General features: G+C 46.5%; 1 protein-coding gene across 1 annotated transcript; it reads left to right on the top strand.

Moving 5' to 3' along the window:
- The first annotated feature begins 217 nt into the window (after positions 1-217).
- LOC107217001 (protein Wnt-10b) lies at positions 218-12450 on the top strand. The gene is made up of 4 exons (XM_046730090.1): positions 218-1425; positions 5089-5342; positions 10027-10310; positions 11070-12450. Exons 1-4 carry the CDS (start codon positions 1319-1321, stop codon positions 11595-11597), a joined length of 1173 nt encoding a protein of 390 aa, XP_046586046.1. The 5' UTR covers positions 218-1318; the 3' UTR covers positions 11598-12450.
- The last annotated feature ends 2238 nt before the right edge of the window (positions 12451-14688 follow it).

Below are 14688 nucleotides of genomic sequence, written 5' to 3'. Positions count from 1 at the left end.
ATCTCGAATCGGGGTGATGGTGGTGGAGAGGATGGCGATAGTGGTGGTTGTGGTGCGGTGTGCAGGTGATGCCGTGATGGTGATGGTGGTGGAGAAGATGATGATCGTGGTGGGGGTTGGTTCTTCGCAGCCTCCGCCACTCTCCCCTGGAGCAGAAGGTTAGGAAGGTCCCCGCGCACTGCGCGAGTCCATCATAGACACACCGACAGAGACTGACAGCTCCGTGTTACAGAATCTGCCCATACATTCGCTAACCTAGCCACACGTCGTCCCGCCGAGTAAACCCATCCATTCTCTATCTATGCCCGACACGGGAAGTTTGTCCTTAACACTATCGAATACTATTTGCACTTCGCCGCGTCCCGCCAGGACCCAGGCCGTGTAACTTTTTACTTTATTTGAGCTCAAGGCTTTGCCGTGAACGTACGCGAACTGACACATCATCCTTCTCGCGGGCTCTGTGTGGAGAAACCTGGGTATCTCTTTTTTTTTCTCCTGCTTTTACCCCCGACATTTTTTATTTATCTCTTTTTTTTCCGGCCACCGTGTAATTATCGTTTCTTAAAACGCCCTCTCGAGATTCAGCACGGTTAATCGGACCCCGGACAACCAAAAGCTTGGACCTAATATCGTCGACATGAAGATCCGGATTGTGTTTCATCAATGGCTTGGCAAATCCAGTGATTAAACGAGTGGAATAATTGAAAAAATAACAAATATAACTGGGATGTAAGACTACAAAGATCATCTAGCACGAGTCAAAAACGATACACCGAAATTCTAATCCAGCGTGTTAGATGAATGTAACGCTATTTCGAAAACACAGAAGTCAAGAAAGACGAAGAAGAACAGGGGGAGTGGAAAATCACACACTGAGTCAATGAAATAGTGCAGTTTTACGCTGATTGAAAATAGATTCATTTTTTCAAAACCGCTGTCGCATAGAGCAATGAACAATCGCTGTCGCGAGTGAAAATTAACAAACTTTTGACAGAACCGAACACCGTGGCTACTAATTCTCCCGCGGGGTCTTTCAAGTCCCTTCGGATGCATCCAGATTGCATCGCCCAGCATCCAGTGAATCAGTGACGAGCTCTTCAGTGCTGTCAAAGCTACGCCGGTCCCTGAGGCTAGTCCTTGACGCGTGCCACGTGCTGATCAGAGGAGCCGCTCTGCGACCCGGAAGGGTTGATTCCCGGAGGAGAGACGGGAGAGAGAAAGAAAGAGAAAAAGAACGGGACGCCGGTCTCGTTAAAGTGAACAGATCGAGTGAGCGCGAATTGAAAAATTTTTCATGACATATTGAGGCGATGACAGGATGCCTTCGTTTCGACGACGTGTGCCCAAACCACCCCCATCGCGTATAGTATCCAGATTCTATAAGCTGGTTCTAGCCACCGTGATCATTTTTATCTCAAACTATCGGTAAGTAAGACACGATTATTTATTCATTTATCATTTTTCACCAGCAAACTGATCCAGTTGTATCAACTTTAATCTACGAATTCGCTCATCCATTCAAAAATTTCAACAAAAGCAAGGCTTGCAAGCTTTACATACTAGATAGTACTTGGCACGAAACAGACGAGCTTGTCGAAACTATCTGATGAAGTTGTTTTATTTTATAAATGGATATTTTGTCATAAGATGGAAGAAAAAAAATTTAACAATTTACAGCTAAACATGTCAGAGTAGAAGAGATCGTTATCACATGTTATTTTTTCGTTGGAAAGTTCGAGAAATTTTTATTTTTTTTCAATTTAAGAATGGAAAGTTTTCCAAAATTGGTCGAATGTAGTATACTTACAACAAAACGTAGAGGGTGCATACGCCAAGGGATGAAAAAAAACGGCAGAGGGTTGGACAGGGTGTAACTAATTTCGGTCAGTGAAAAATTGACGACCTGGTAGCGCCTTGCGGAAAGAATTTGTCAATAGAGGCGTTTTTCCCTGCCTTTGACTGCCTCGTCACTCTAAACCCCGTGACTCCCCCGATGACACAGCGCTGAAACGACCCGAAGTCTAAATTCCACAAAAATCACACTTCAACCGATTTCCACTACAGACATTTCCAAAACTCGCTCACCTGTCCCGTGACAATTGAGCCTAGAGTTGAGCAAAGTTCTGCCAAAATGTTCGAAGCGGGAAAGAAAATTAACAGGCAGGAAAAGAGAATGAATTAACGACGAAAGTTTAACGGTCAAGTTTTACCTGGATATTAGATCCGAGCGTTCTTTTTTGCAGGCCGACACGTTCGGTGACTGCAACGAAGGCGCAGCGTCGATTGCACACGATTAATAATATAATATCGAAACCAGTGTTCGCTCCGGCAAAGAGCGAGTATACAAGCATGAACACGACTACCGTGCGACACGACTCTGTGGTCGTGACAAACAGCTTCTCGGTTCTAATAAATAATCCTTCACCGACAACTTGACATGACGGCATTGAATTATACCGACGCGTAGGGGGGCAATGTAACACTCAATGAAGTATAGTTCACGTGTCACGAAGTTGGTGGCTATCGTCACGGCTCACACGTAACGTATGTACCACGCGGAACAGCGAACGATACCCGAAGAATTTCTCAAGATCAACGTTACCTACTCTTCTCAGGGAAGCGAAACGTGATTTGATTTCGGTACAACCTTTGCATTTCGAGAATATTAGTGAAAAGTTAAGGACTGGTGCTTCCTCGACAAAGCCCTCAACGTTCGTAGAATATCGTGATTTTTGTTATCACCGCTTTACGATCGCTTCTAAATTAATATCAAACCAATCAGACTTTCCGCCGTGGTTTACGTCTGGTAGCCCCGGTGTTGATAACAAATTCAATTTATCTACTTCCTCGTAACTTTAATCAGCCAAAATGAAAGCTGCGCCGAGGTTAATTGTAAAAATGTACTATCGCGTGTTAAAGATAACTTAAACAAATTTTAAAAAATTTACAAGTAAATTGCCTCATTAATTTATACTCTCGTCATTTGTCGCGTTTTACGAGCCGGGCATGGCAGTGAATTAATAACAATCGAACGATCGGTAAGTCCTGGTTGAATATTCAAGAAATATTCACTGGATAGAAGAAAAATTCAATTCCTAGAAATTTTTCTTGCATGTAATAATTAAAGGCGGGTATAACGCGGTCCGATGAGACAAGATGAGGATTTATTTGCCTATTCCTCAGCAAACGACGGTCGTGCCTTTTATCCGCAGCTGCTTGTAATCAAAACGCGCGAATAAAAGATGAAGGGAGGGAGTGGCGCCGTTTTGTTTTCCCAAATTATTAATCAGTCGCGATAGCGGGCCTCTAAACAGCCAGCCATTAGGCTCAGGCAGCAGCCGGCGCTTAAGATAAAGCCTAAGAGCCTCTTGGACGGTATCCAACTTATCGTCTCTTTGAATATTCGCACCTTTCGACCTTCGCCTCGTAAAACATTGTAAAGAAAAACAGATGACCCGGTCCTCCTCTTGTACGCCGTCGGTAGCTGGTCACCGTCAGGTTGCAACTTGCTGTTATGACGTATCGGCTGACACAAAGCACGAGAATAGTAATTACCCGTCGTGCAGTTTTTTTCTACTCAGCTTGCGAAATCTTCCTACGTCGAATAGTAAAGCACCTACCCAAAGGAATTACCTTATACGTGTAGTAATAATGGTATAGGCTCGTGGCGCGTCCGTACATAGAGATCAGTCTCGTCGAAGATCGCTGCTGCAGCGATGCAGGAACGTCTTTGAATCTTTCGAGGCGTTAGAGGAGTTCGAGTTATTGAGGACCCCATTACGGCTACATCGTAGTCCGGCTATCTTTCGCAGCTATTAATGGTCCGACGAATGTAGATTAATGATTGGAACTGGCTCAACAAATTGCCGGACACCGTTCCACGACCGAGGAACGTATCGTTATCATCTGATTTTACTTTTATATGAGGTCCAACCTTCCTTTTTTCAGTTCATGCGAGAGTTATTCTTTTTTTTTTATTTTTTTTAACATGTATTGGCCAAATTGAGGAGTATTTATAAAAAATACGCCTTTGCTTCTCGTACTCCTCTTATATTATTATACTTAATTAATTCCAAGTGTAGATGTGTCGACGCACACCTATCGTCGAGGTTACTCACATTATACGGCAGTGATGGAATTCAATGTTTATTGAGGAGAAATGTTTTTAGCGACACCCAAGGCGACGCTTACCGATTTGGCGAGCGATAACTTCAGCGATAACTACCTGCCGCGTTGTATCTCACAGTTTTTTGTCTCAAGCCACGTCCCTCGGTGGCAGAAATGTATATACGAGTTGTATGTTTTTGGAACAACTGCACACTGGGACGGACGCACTCTGAAGCTTCGCGAAACGTGCGTAAAGAATCCAAAATGGCGGAGATATTTTATTCACTCGAGTTCTCGGAGCTGGAGACGAGAAACACGGAATTTCGCTTTTAACGAGGAATACCCACCTTGGGTTGTAAATCGGGAATTGCTCGTGGCGCAGAAATGCAGGTATAAGCTCGCAAGTAAAACCTTCGCGTTCTACTCGCTTTTTTAGTCTTCACTCCTAGCCTGCGATTAGAAGGCACTACGATCCTGTCGATGAATCATTTTTAAGTGCACCAGTACGAAATGAAATTTTAGCCAACCTCTGAATAATCGAACAATGCAGAGCGCGGTAGAGAGAGAAATAGGAAGAGATAGATAGATAGAGAGAGAGAGAGAGAGAGGGAGAGAGAGAGAGAGAGAGAGAGGGGGGGATGAACGAACACCCCGGAGAAGCTGTGTTCGTGTTCCTGATCAGGAATCCGATAGCCAGAGATTTTGGGGGGAGATCATCGCATACCATCCTCAGGAGGAATGTCCCCCAGTCGAATTCCCGAACCCTAAAATCACTCAAACGGATCGTGCGCGTCTTCGCGTGGGAAAATTAGCTCCTGGTGTCGCTAAAGGGTTGCCTAAAGAATATTTCGTTCCGGCTTGGTTTCGCGACAGTTATCATTTTCGCAAACGTCAAGGAGAAGAAGGAAATGATCTGTACGAGCAGGGGGTGTCTTGTGGCGAATGTTTTCATGAAATCCTGTCCTCTCTTTGATTCCACAGGGCGACGTGTCTGATGAGCAATTCCGTCGACGACTGGGCCGGGGGAAACGCCATTGTCTGCAGTGGTATCCCAGGTTTGACCAAGGAGCAGCGAGAGCTCTGTAACAGGAACAGTGACGTGACTGTCGCCGCTCTGAAGGGACTGCAAATGGCCGTGTCCGAGTGTCAGCACCAGTTCGCATGGCACAGGTGGAACTGCTCCTCGCTGACGACGAACAGCCGCAACCAACAGAGCAGCATTCTTCTTCAGCGAGGTAAGGGGTTGATTTTCCTCATTTCCCGTCGGGGATCTTTGATGATGTGGTGGACTCGTTGCGAGGGGCTAAGTGGGGCGCTTGATTTAGGGCACCGCGGCAGCAGCCATCCTAAGGTATGCCTAAATCAAATAGCCAGGCATACACACACTCATCTACTTCGTGCGGCGGTGGAAAACCTGACCCAATTCCGTAATAAGAGAGAACGTTACGGTGTGACAGATAAATTTGCCCCGTACGTGACGCATGGACGGAAACATATTTCGTTCCGACTGAATGTTGCTCCGGAGTCCAGAACAGCCCGGCTAGTGCGACGACCATATGACACACCGGACAACGAGCGCACCTGACCTGAAAGCCTAAGACCAAGGAACGAAATAATAAAAACAGTTTGCCGGGAATAAAAGTTAGGAAACCCTGTTCTTATCGTACCAAGATCACACGTCCACCCGTGCCTCAGTTCTTTTGTTCCAAGGAAGGTGTTGATTGTTCGTATTGCCGGACTTTTATAGTACCCACGATCCCCTACGTGATTTCGAACTTCCCTAAGCCCACTGCTCCTACCGCGAACCAATTCACCCACCAACGGACGCGTCGTGAGGTGACGGTCCGATGGCTAAGCCTGGCACATTCGAGAAACCATCGGAGCACACCCTTGGCAATTGAAATTGAAAGGCGTCGATGTCAACCGATCGACACAGCTACCGTGAGTGAGGCTTGGGGAACGTACGAAGAGAACGTTAAAGGTTCAGCTAGTTCTCGCACCCGGTGGATGAAAGACGTATGGACGTATCGAGACGAATAAAGAGGAAGATAATGGTTGTCCCGGTGGCTTTTGGCCGAAGAGAGGATGCCTGAGAGTGGATGGATTTTGTTAACGCGGTATGAAAAAAGTGTGGCTAATCGTTCCTGGGTCTGACAATAAGTTGAGGAGCTGTTTCGGTGAGGAGGATCCGTTGCCGTAGAAAGGACCGATTTGCCGATTATTGAGTCGTTATATATCGGGTATGGCCTCAGTCGGTTTCCAGGAAGCGACGCCTCTTCCTTTTCATTGTCAGTATCCTTTATAAATCTCTCGTCAGCCGCGCGCTGTTCGGTCGGAGGCATACGGTGCATGGCTCTATGCCGTGGTCCGCGTCCGCGTCCGCGTCGCCACAAATCCACCGTGTCAAATTCGACAGGGCCCATCTTGTTCCCGGGAGAGTCGAAGCCATCGTCGGGCGTAGCATCACGCAGAAACGGGAACGGAACGGCGGGATGGTCGGTTGGCTGCAGCGACTACAGCGGCTCCCGTGAGTCGTTAAATCCACGGTGCTTTCATAACTCAGCCACGAAGAGTCGGTAAACAACTTAATATATTACGAAAATACACGGGCACCTTACTTACGTCAGGGCCACACACGTGCACCGTGAGCAACAGCAGCGCCGGCTCACCGGCCGTCAAACGATTCGGTGTTTATTACGACCTTAACGGCTTTTTGATCGGTTCCAGACCACTTCCGTTCCTCTTCTACCCCTTTTTCGAACCCGATACAAGATCCTAGAGGCGTGCGAACTGCGAATTCGTCTTTCGTCGTCATCCTCGAATCGGAGAGCCGGCGCTTCGCTCTTCTAATCAGCCTAGGGTATAACACGCGCTGGTTACCAAAGATCCGAAACATGTCACTCGGTTAGCGCACAACAATGGAGAGGCGGTCGGAAAAAAACGGCGTGTCTAAAACCACGGAAAATTCGGTGACAGTTGATCAACGATAAAAAGAAACTGTCCTCAAAAAAAGCGAAAAAAGAACAACACTATCTGGGTTCGTGTACGAGACCGCGCAGACGCTGAGTTGCAGCTATGCAGATGCAGATGAAGATGAAGATGAAGATAGAAATATCCCAATCTGTCAGCTCGAGCGCGCGTTTGAAAAATAAATAAATAAATAAATAAATAAATAAAAACTACCGGATCACTCACCCACGAAGGGGGAGGAGGGTATGGAGCATATCGCGCTGTCGAGTAAATCGGCCCCTTCAATGCATTTTAATCCGCGATCCGGTGTGTCTTATACCTTGCGGCACGATCCACCCTACTCTTTCTCTTCGTCTCTCCCTATCTTCATCCCTCTCCTTCGTACACGTGTATCGTGCAAAGCAGTGGTCAACCGGTTGATTTCACGGCTGCACCACGCGTGTAATTGACGATGTAACCAAATCAATAACCTTTGATATCGACGCGCGAGCGACGGGGCGGCGAGCCGAGAAAAGAGGGCACGGCTGACACATTATTACCGCTTGCGTTTATCGGGCATCGAATCGAATCCCCAAGCAGCGGATCTAACGTACGAAGAATTAATCATTATTTTACCACTGACAGGAAGCCCGAGCAAGAAAGGTCCTATAGTGTTTGCTGGGCGATCCGTCTTGTCGCCGAAGACACGGTACAGGGCGGCACAAGTCGACTTCGACAAAAACCTCCTTTGGCACCCTCCGGAAGTTGCAGCTGAACTCAAAATTTTATTGCAACGGTATCTCGGATCGAAGAAAAATTCATTGAGAGAGAATGGATTCGAGTATTCTGTTTCGAAACTCTTTTACCGTTGCAACCCTTTCCAAAAGAATAAGATTAACGAAACCTCACGCGTGATAAAGAGATTCCTCGAACGATAATCAGTCTAAATAACCCGGCGGCTCGATTGTCTACGACAAATGTGTAAGAAAAAGTAGGTTGAAAATCCGTGGGAATTTTTGGGAAGGTTGGAGGAAATAAAATTACGGAAAAGGCGAGTATTTTTAAACGCATACAGCGATAGAACAAATATCCATACGGCGGCCCTGCGTGCGAAAATACTTGGTCAGGATCGCGGAGCGGACAGTAGGTAGAGATAGCGCTGGGATCGGAGGTGCTCGCGTTGGCTCGTTGGAAAGAGCAGAGAGTCCCGGAGAGACGTACAACTCCCTGGAGAGGATTTATTGCTACGTCCCCGGGTACCGCTGCTGTCCACCAGCCCTGGTAGCTATCTGCATTAAAAAACAGTTGCTGCCAATACCCGTATATAGCAGAAGACGTACGAAACCCCTCCCACCCATGGAGTCCTTATACGCGGACCCGACGAACGAACGAACGGAGCCGTGGAGAGCGCAGATCTCCGCACCGTCGTTTACCGCGAAAAAGATGATACCAGCTATACCATAAGGCAGGAGATGATAATTCTCGTTTCAGTTTTTTACCGATTAAATTCCCGGAGACGACGCGTGGATATAAAGTGCGCAAGGCTCGTGACGCGGTCGAGCTGAGAGAAAAGCTTACGGTAGTAGGGAACGACGAGCGAGCGACGAGGATCGGTTCCGATGATCAGTCCTCATTGTTTTTCGAACCGAAAATTTAATCAACGCCGAGAGATTCCGCGAGTATTCCGCGCAAACGTAACGACGACGATTACCGCGGGACGTGTCATCGTGTCCAGAGGTAACAAATCCTCCTCACCGAAGGGGACCAGGAGATGCTCGGAGAACTCTTCTTGGCGCTTTTGCTGGGATCTCATGAATAGTGCAAAACTCTCAAGTGCTACAGCAGCTCGGAGGCATTGTGTATTCCACCGCGTACAGGGAGAGAGGCCTGTGTCGTATCGTTTGTAAGTTGACAGCCACCACTGCTGCCGTTCGATCCTCGGTTGTCCGTCAATTCGCGTCGAGCCGTCGGCCTCTGTTCCGTCTTCGTCTTCGTCTTCGTCTCGGTCACCGTAATCCGGAGAAAAACCCCGTTTGACGTAACGTTATTTACAAAGTCTCCCGCAGTTGAGCCTTTCCAAATGTCACCGCAATACCTTCGAGTTTATTTCGCCGCGGGTAGGCACGCGAGATAAGAAGAGGTAGCTGGCCCACCCCGCAAGGAAATCCAGCTCCGCCATCAAAAGACGTCCAGCTAAGTAATACTTCCCGCCGTACCCGCACTGTCCGATGCCTGTCCATCCTCCGGAGTCGACTGCAAACGTCGGCCGGATTTCCTTCTAAGGACTACGACTCGTAACTTGTGACTGTCCAGGGGAGCCGTAGCGCAATTTAGTTGCAATTTGCTATGCCGTCACTTTGTTTCGAGCTACAGAGCTCGAACCTCTCCTTCTCGTACGTAACTCACCAGCTTAGGAGTGAAAGCTGTCCAGAAATTCACGTCCGTCAGATCGAAACGAAACCAACAAATTGAGTTCATCCCACCCCAATAATCCATTGATCCAATTCGGTAAAATATAATGCTAATTCTTCATTTATCACAATTATATTTGCAATGCATACGAGAAAGAAAGGAGTAGGTATAGCAGGGATAGGCGGTAGTAGTAGAAACACCCGCAGTCGCACGAGGGATAAGAGAAAATGTCAAAAACCTTGCCCAGGTGTAGTCGAACCCAAGTCCAAAGCACCGACCAGCAACCTGGCGCCTGAACGGCGTGACCCATCTTAAATTTTTGCATGTTGCCGTTCAGGACATAATTGACAGGCCGGGGATTTGAACTCAAGTCCTTCCGCTCCGCAGCCACGAGTCCTGGCACCTGAGCCACTACGGTCGGTAATAAAATATGTGAAAGATACGTGAAACCCTTTGGAATTCAACAGGATGGAATTATTGTGGAATTCGTTGCAAACAACGCGCCTATCGTAACGTGATTTCGCGGCGATGGTTTTCACCTCGACATCCATGTTCCAGGTTATAGAGAAACAGCCTTCGCCTACGCGATATCGGCCGCTGGTGTCGCGCACAGCGTCGCCAGAGCGTGCAGCATGGGTCGTCTGGTGTCCTGCGGATGTGATCCATCCAGCTACAAAGGCAGACCTCCAGCGAAAGCTCGGGGCGCGCAGTGGAAATGGGGTGGATGCTCCCACAACCTGGATTACGGGATGCAGTTTTCAAGGCACTTCTTGGACTCTCGTGAAAAGGCGGGCGACATCCAGTCGACGGTCAATTTGCACAATAACCAAGCCGGACGATTGGTGAGTTGAGATTTATTTTCCTGTCTGACTCCTCTGATCATTTTATGGAATTTCGACGTCTTGCGGACAGTCCTTTCCTCGGCAACTCCTCTTTGTTTCAACTTTCTTACCAGTCTTGTGGCCCAGCCTAGTAGTCCCCGTCCAAGGGTTTCGACGATGGCGTCAACGCGCTTTCAGCGTCCAATAATTCAGACGCATACGCGCGTCCTTTGTTTTTTCTTGCTTCACCCACCTCCCGCTTCTCATCCTCCTCCTCGTCCACCTCTTCTTCTTTTTCTTCTTATTCTTCACTTTTTTGTTTCTTTCCTAACTTTTTACTTTTTAACGGCTCGCTCGCGGCCTCGATACCTACCCACCGACTCCGTACGCCGCACCGTGCATCTCTTATTCGAGCCCGCTCACGCTTCACGTTATTAAGACGAGGCCCCCGGGCCAGACCACCCAGCCATAGACTCATTAACTGTTTTGTACGCGACACCTCTTTGTCTAAGACCCCATCTCCGCATCTCCCTCCACTCCATAGGCACCTGCTAACCAACGCGAGCCTTTCCGTTTGTACAACATGTTAGATCCGAAAACTTTTTCCGGTGATTATCCCTCTATCCCTAAGTCTCCCTGTACAGGCATTGTTTGTTATTTATTCGTTGGGGTTGAATTGCCGCGAGGTCAGAGCCGCATATAAAAATATAATATCCGCGTATAAAAAACGACCAACACCTCCGACTTACGGATATTAAATATCTTCGGCTGCTGTTTCAGGCGCTGTCAACCAACATGCAGGTGCGATGCAAGTGTCACGGAATGTCGGGATCCTGCGAGTTGAAGACGTGCTGGAAGGCGGTCCCCGAATTCCGTATAATCGGTAAAACGCTGAAGGACCGTTTTCGCAGCGCGATTCTGGTCGCTCAGAGCAATTTGGGGAACATCACGCCACTGACCAGAGTTCGAGGCTCGCGGCGAAGAAGACCGGAGCACAGGCAAAAGCAGCGCAAGCACAGGGGCGGCCGAAAACGGAAGCCGAAGGACCTCGCGAAGCAGCTTTTCTACTACCAAAAGTCACCGAATTTCTGCGAGCGGGACCCGGCAGCCGACATTCCCGGCACCAACGGCAGGCGGTGCAACCGAACCAGCCCCAGCGGAGACGGCTGTGCTTCGCTCTGCTGCGGCCGCGGCTACAACGTCGTTCGTCAACGACGGACCGAACGATGCCACTGCAAGTTCCACTGGTGCTGCTTCGTTCAGTGCCAAAATTGCACGGTCGAGGAATGGGTCACGGTCTGCAAGTGACTTTTTCACGGTTTCTTATTTTATACCGGAGAGTATGCAGCAAATCAATATCAACGGAACAATTTCGACGTTATTAACATCTGTATGATCGTTGTTTCGTGCGCGGATTATTATCGGGTTATTTTCACGTTTATTGATGGCACTTATAGAGAGAAAAGCGATTGAGACCAAAGATAAATAGTACTGAGATGGGTGAATTTTTTATAACACACAGATAAACAACTTTATGCTATCATTTTCGATTCTTTACCAAAGTAATATGGTATCTGTTACATTCACTTTTGTCTTGAGGATTCTTCTTTCTCAGGAAATATCGAACGCGTTATCGAATCAAATTAAACGGTGTCACCCGATCGATCGACGCTCGACATTTTTCTTTAGTTTTTTCTCTGGTACTACAAGCACTTTGGAGATTTCAATGAGCCGATAACGTTGTAGAAAAAACGAGCCGCCCATTTCTCCTTCGTCGAAGATAAGATTTGTCATTAGAAATATTAAAGAATTTTATTATAGAATTTGAAAATGTAATTTATCACTTAGGAAGCTTATATATTATTATATATACGTACCTAACCGGTGAAAATGACCAGACTGACACAAATAATGATGTAGTTAAGTAATTTTTAAGGGTTGTATGAATTGCATAAGATAGGCGTTTACAGTATTGAGTTAAAAAAATGTAAAATAAACGTGGCTATAATTATAGGTAGGTGAATATGCATATATGAATATGTAATAAAAAGGCAATTGACAGTTGCCGGTGAGAAGCCTAGGCAATAATTACTGTGCCGTTTATAATAATAAAAATAACAAAAACAACAACAACAACAAAAACAATAATAATAATAATAACATTGATAACTGTAAGATAGTATTAAATAATATAAACAATTTCTAGCTCATAAGAGTTTAATTAATTTATTTATTATAAGTTTATTTAATATTTAAACATACACGTATATGTATATGTTCGTACATATATTATATATCATTATATACAACGTCAAATCAAATAAATTGTAACACCTCTTCTACTCTGCAGTATTATTAGCCATAATAAATACTACGCGAAAGGCACGACTGTATACTGAAACGTACAATAATAAAAAGAGTTCCTTTATAAAACTGCTAGTGAACTTCTGGCCTCAGCTCTTTTCTCTAATCTCCTCAAATGCAACCTCAATCAAAACACCCCTGGCTGACTGAATCCCCGGCTTTTACCCATTCAAGTCTTTTCCAGGATCCTCATTCGTTTCTGTAAGCGACAGGCAGTAAGCCTCTTCGACTATTTTCAAGCACTTATTCCGTCCTGATCTAGTCATAATCACCATGTTAACTACGCTTCCCTGGATTCAAAAGCACTTCGTAAGCTCGGTCTACCGGAAATGCAACGGGACCGATAAACACCCTTTATGTTCGGGTAAATACATTTCTATGAAGTGTATCGACGTCTTTTAGCTCCATCGTTTTCTTTCACAAAACTAGCAGGTTTCAGTCGACAGCGAAAGTAAACTTTCTCGCATTCCATAAAACGTAGAACCAGCGACACTCGACATATTTCACAGAATGATTATTGAAATTTTTATTGATATAGAAGGTATTCACCGGCACAAATTCCAAATGTTGTTTTATGAAAATTTAAGAAAGACTAATATATCTCTCGAGTCTTAACCTGCATCCAGCGATCGTTGATAAAACTTGCTCCTCACCGAGCTCGACGTTGGTATACCTATGGTAGGAAGGCACACACAGCGTGGGCAAGATCGATCGATCGCCGATTCACGAGATACGATGGATCCGAGATCCGAGATGCGAGATGCAAGATGCGAGATGGTCTTCCATAATGTTTATTCATTAACCTGAGCTTTATATTTCCGATGCCTTTGATTCGCGCCGCTTATAATCGAAGTGTGACCAGTACACGGTTTATCGTACGATCAGTGATACGTCTTGTAGTTGCGCACAGCCTCGCCGAGATACGTAGGAATCGCGTACGCACGGTACGTATACGTACACTCTCTCAATGGCCCTCGTCAAACCGCAACCCCTTATTGATTTTGTATGAGAAAATAAATACCGGATGGTATTCCAGTGTTACGTAGGCGAATGGGAACGCTGGAACGTTGGAATACAACGTGCCTAAGCCCGATGGTTTTCGGCCCGGGTAGGAAAATGTAAATTTGAAAGGATGATGAATGCCTCGTGGGAGGGAATACGAGAATATCGTAGACGGAGAGGGTAGAAGAAACTTTGGTATAAAACGATGACGCAGAAAAGTGGGAAGGAGGAAGAAGTGTGGATAAAAAACCGCGAGTATAAAGCTTCGAGCCTCATCCCTGTATCTTGTCGGTACCTTTGACGAGGCTTAGCTCGTCGCAAAAGAGTCGCCTCCTTACCTGCAGCGTGGAGGTTAATGCGAATAGCGAGAGATGCGAGTTTACAGTAAAACACGTTAATTTATTGAGACTAATATTACCGAGACGGCAGGCACGTCAATGCAGACTCGACGGACGCGAGAAGTCCTTCGGCAAGCGAATCAAATAACTAGCTGCAAGATTAATTGGGCCTGTTTTTGCCCCGAGTGTCTTCTCGTTTACTTCGTGCGTCGGCCATGCAGGAAACTTCTCAACCTCCGGACATCGGGATTATAATTCAGTCCTGTTTCTGACGAAACGTCGAATATGAGTCGGTGCGTTTGCGTGCTAGAACATCAATCCGACTCTGCTCTTCCACTGCCGATGCAAGAAGTCCCTGGCAGGCCTTTCTACCGGGAGTCAAGACAGCCTTCGTCGCGCACGGTTCTAAGTAAGGAGACTCGGTACACCGAGGTAATTACCCAGGACTTCGTACGCATTTACAGGCACGTACGACTGTACATTTTTGCTTACTGTTAGATCGCTTTTAAGCCGATTACCCTCTCGGCAAACGAGGTCGTCCGTGCAGGGTAGGTTAGGCTATGGCCGGGCAAAGTCGGCTAATATACACCGCTTTCACACGCTTCGCTGCTTATTAATTTTTTCATTTTTCGCGTTTTCCAGAAGACCGTAGCGGAGTAGGAATTGACAAAAGATTGTTAAATTTCCGGCATATA

Source organism: Neodiprion lecontei, chromosome 2, assembly GCF_021901455.1.
Source record: "Neodiprion lecontei isolate iyNeoLeco1 chromosome 2, iyNeoLeco1.1, whole genome shotgun sequence".
Lineage (NCBI taxonomy): Eukaryota > Metazoa > Arthropoda > Insecta > Hymenoptera > Diprionidae > Neodiprion > Neodiprion lecontei.
Note: the sequence above shows the minus strand (reverse complement) of the source record. Positions and strands in the feature narration are given on the sequence as shown.

What these genes read in the sequence shown, in the direction of transcription:
- LOC107217001 (XM_046730090.1), top strand. Translation starts at nt 1,319, where the DNA reads ATGCCTTCGTTTCGACGACGTGTGCCCAAACCACCCCCATCGCGTATA. An exon ending in ATTTTTATCTCAAACTATCG is followed by an intron (nt 1,426 to 5,088) that starts GTAAGTAAGACA and finishes TTGATTCCACAG; the next exon opens with GGCGACGTGTCTGATGAGCA. An exon ending in ATAACCAAGCCGGACGATTG is followed by an intron (nt 10,311 to 11,069) that starts GTGAGTTGAGAT and finishes CTGCTGTTTCAG; the next exon opens with GCGCTGTCAACCAACATGCA.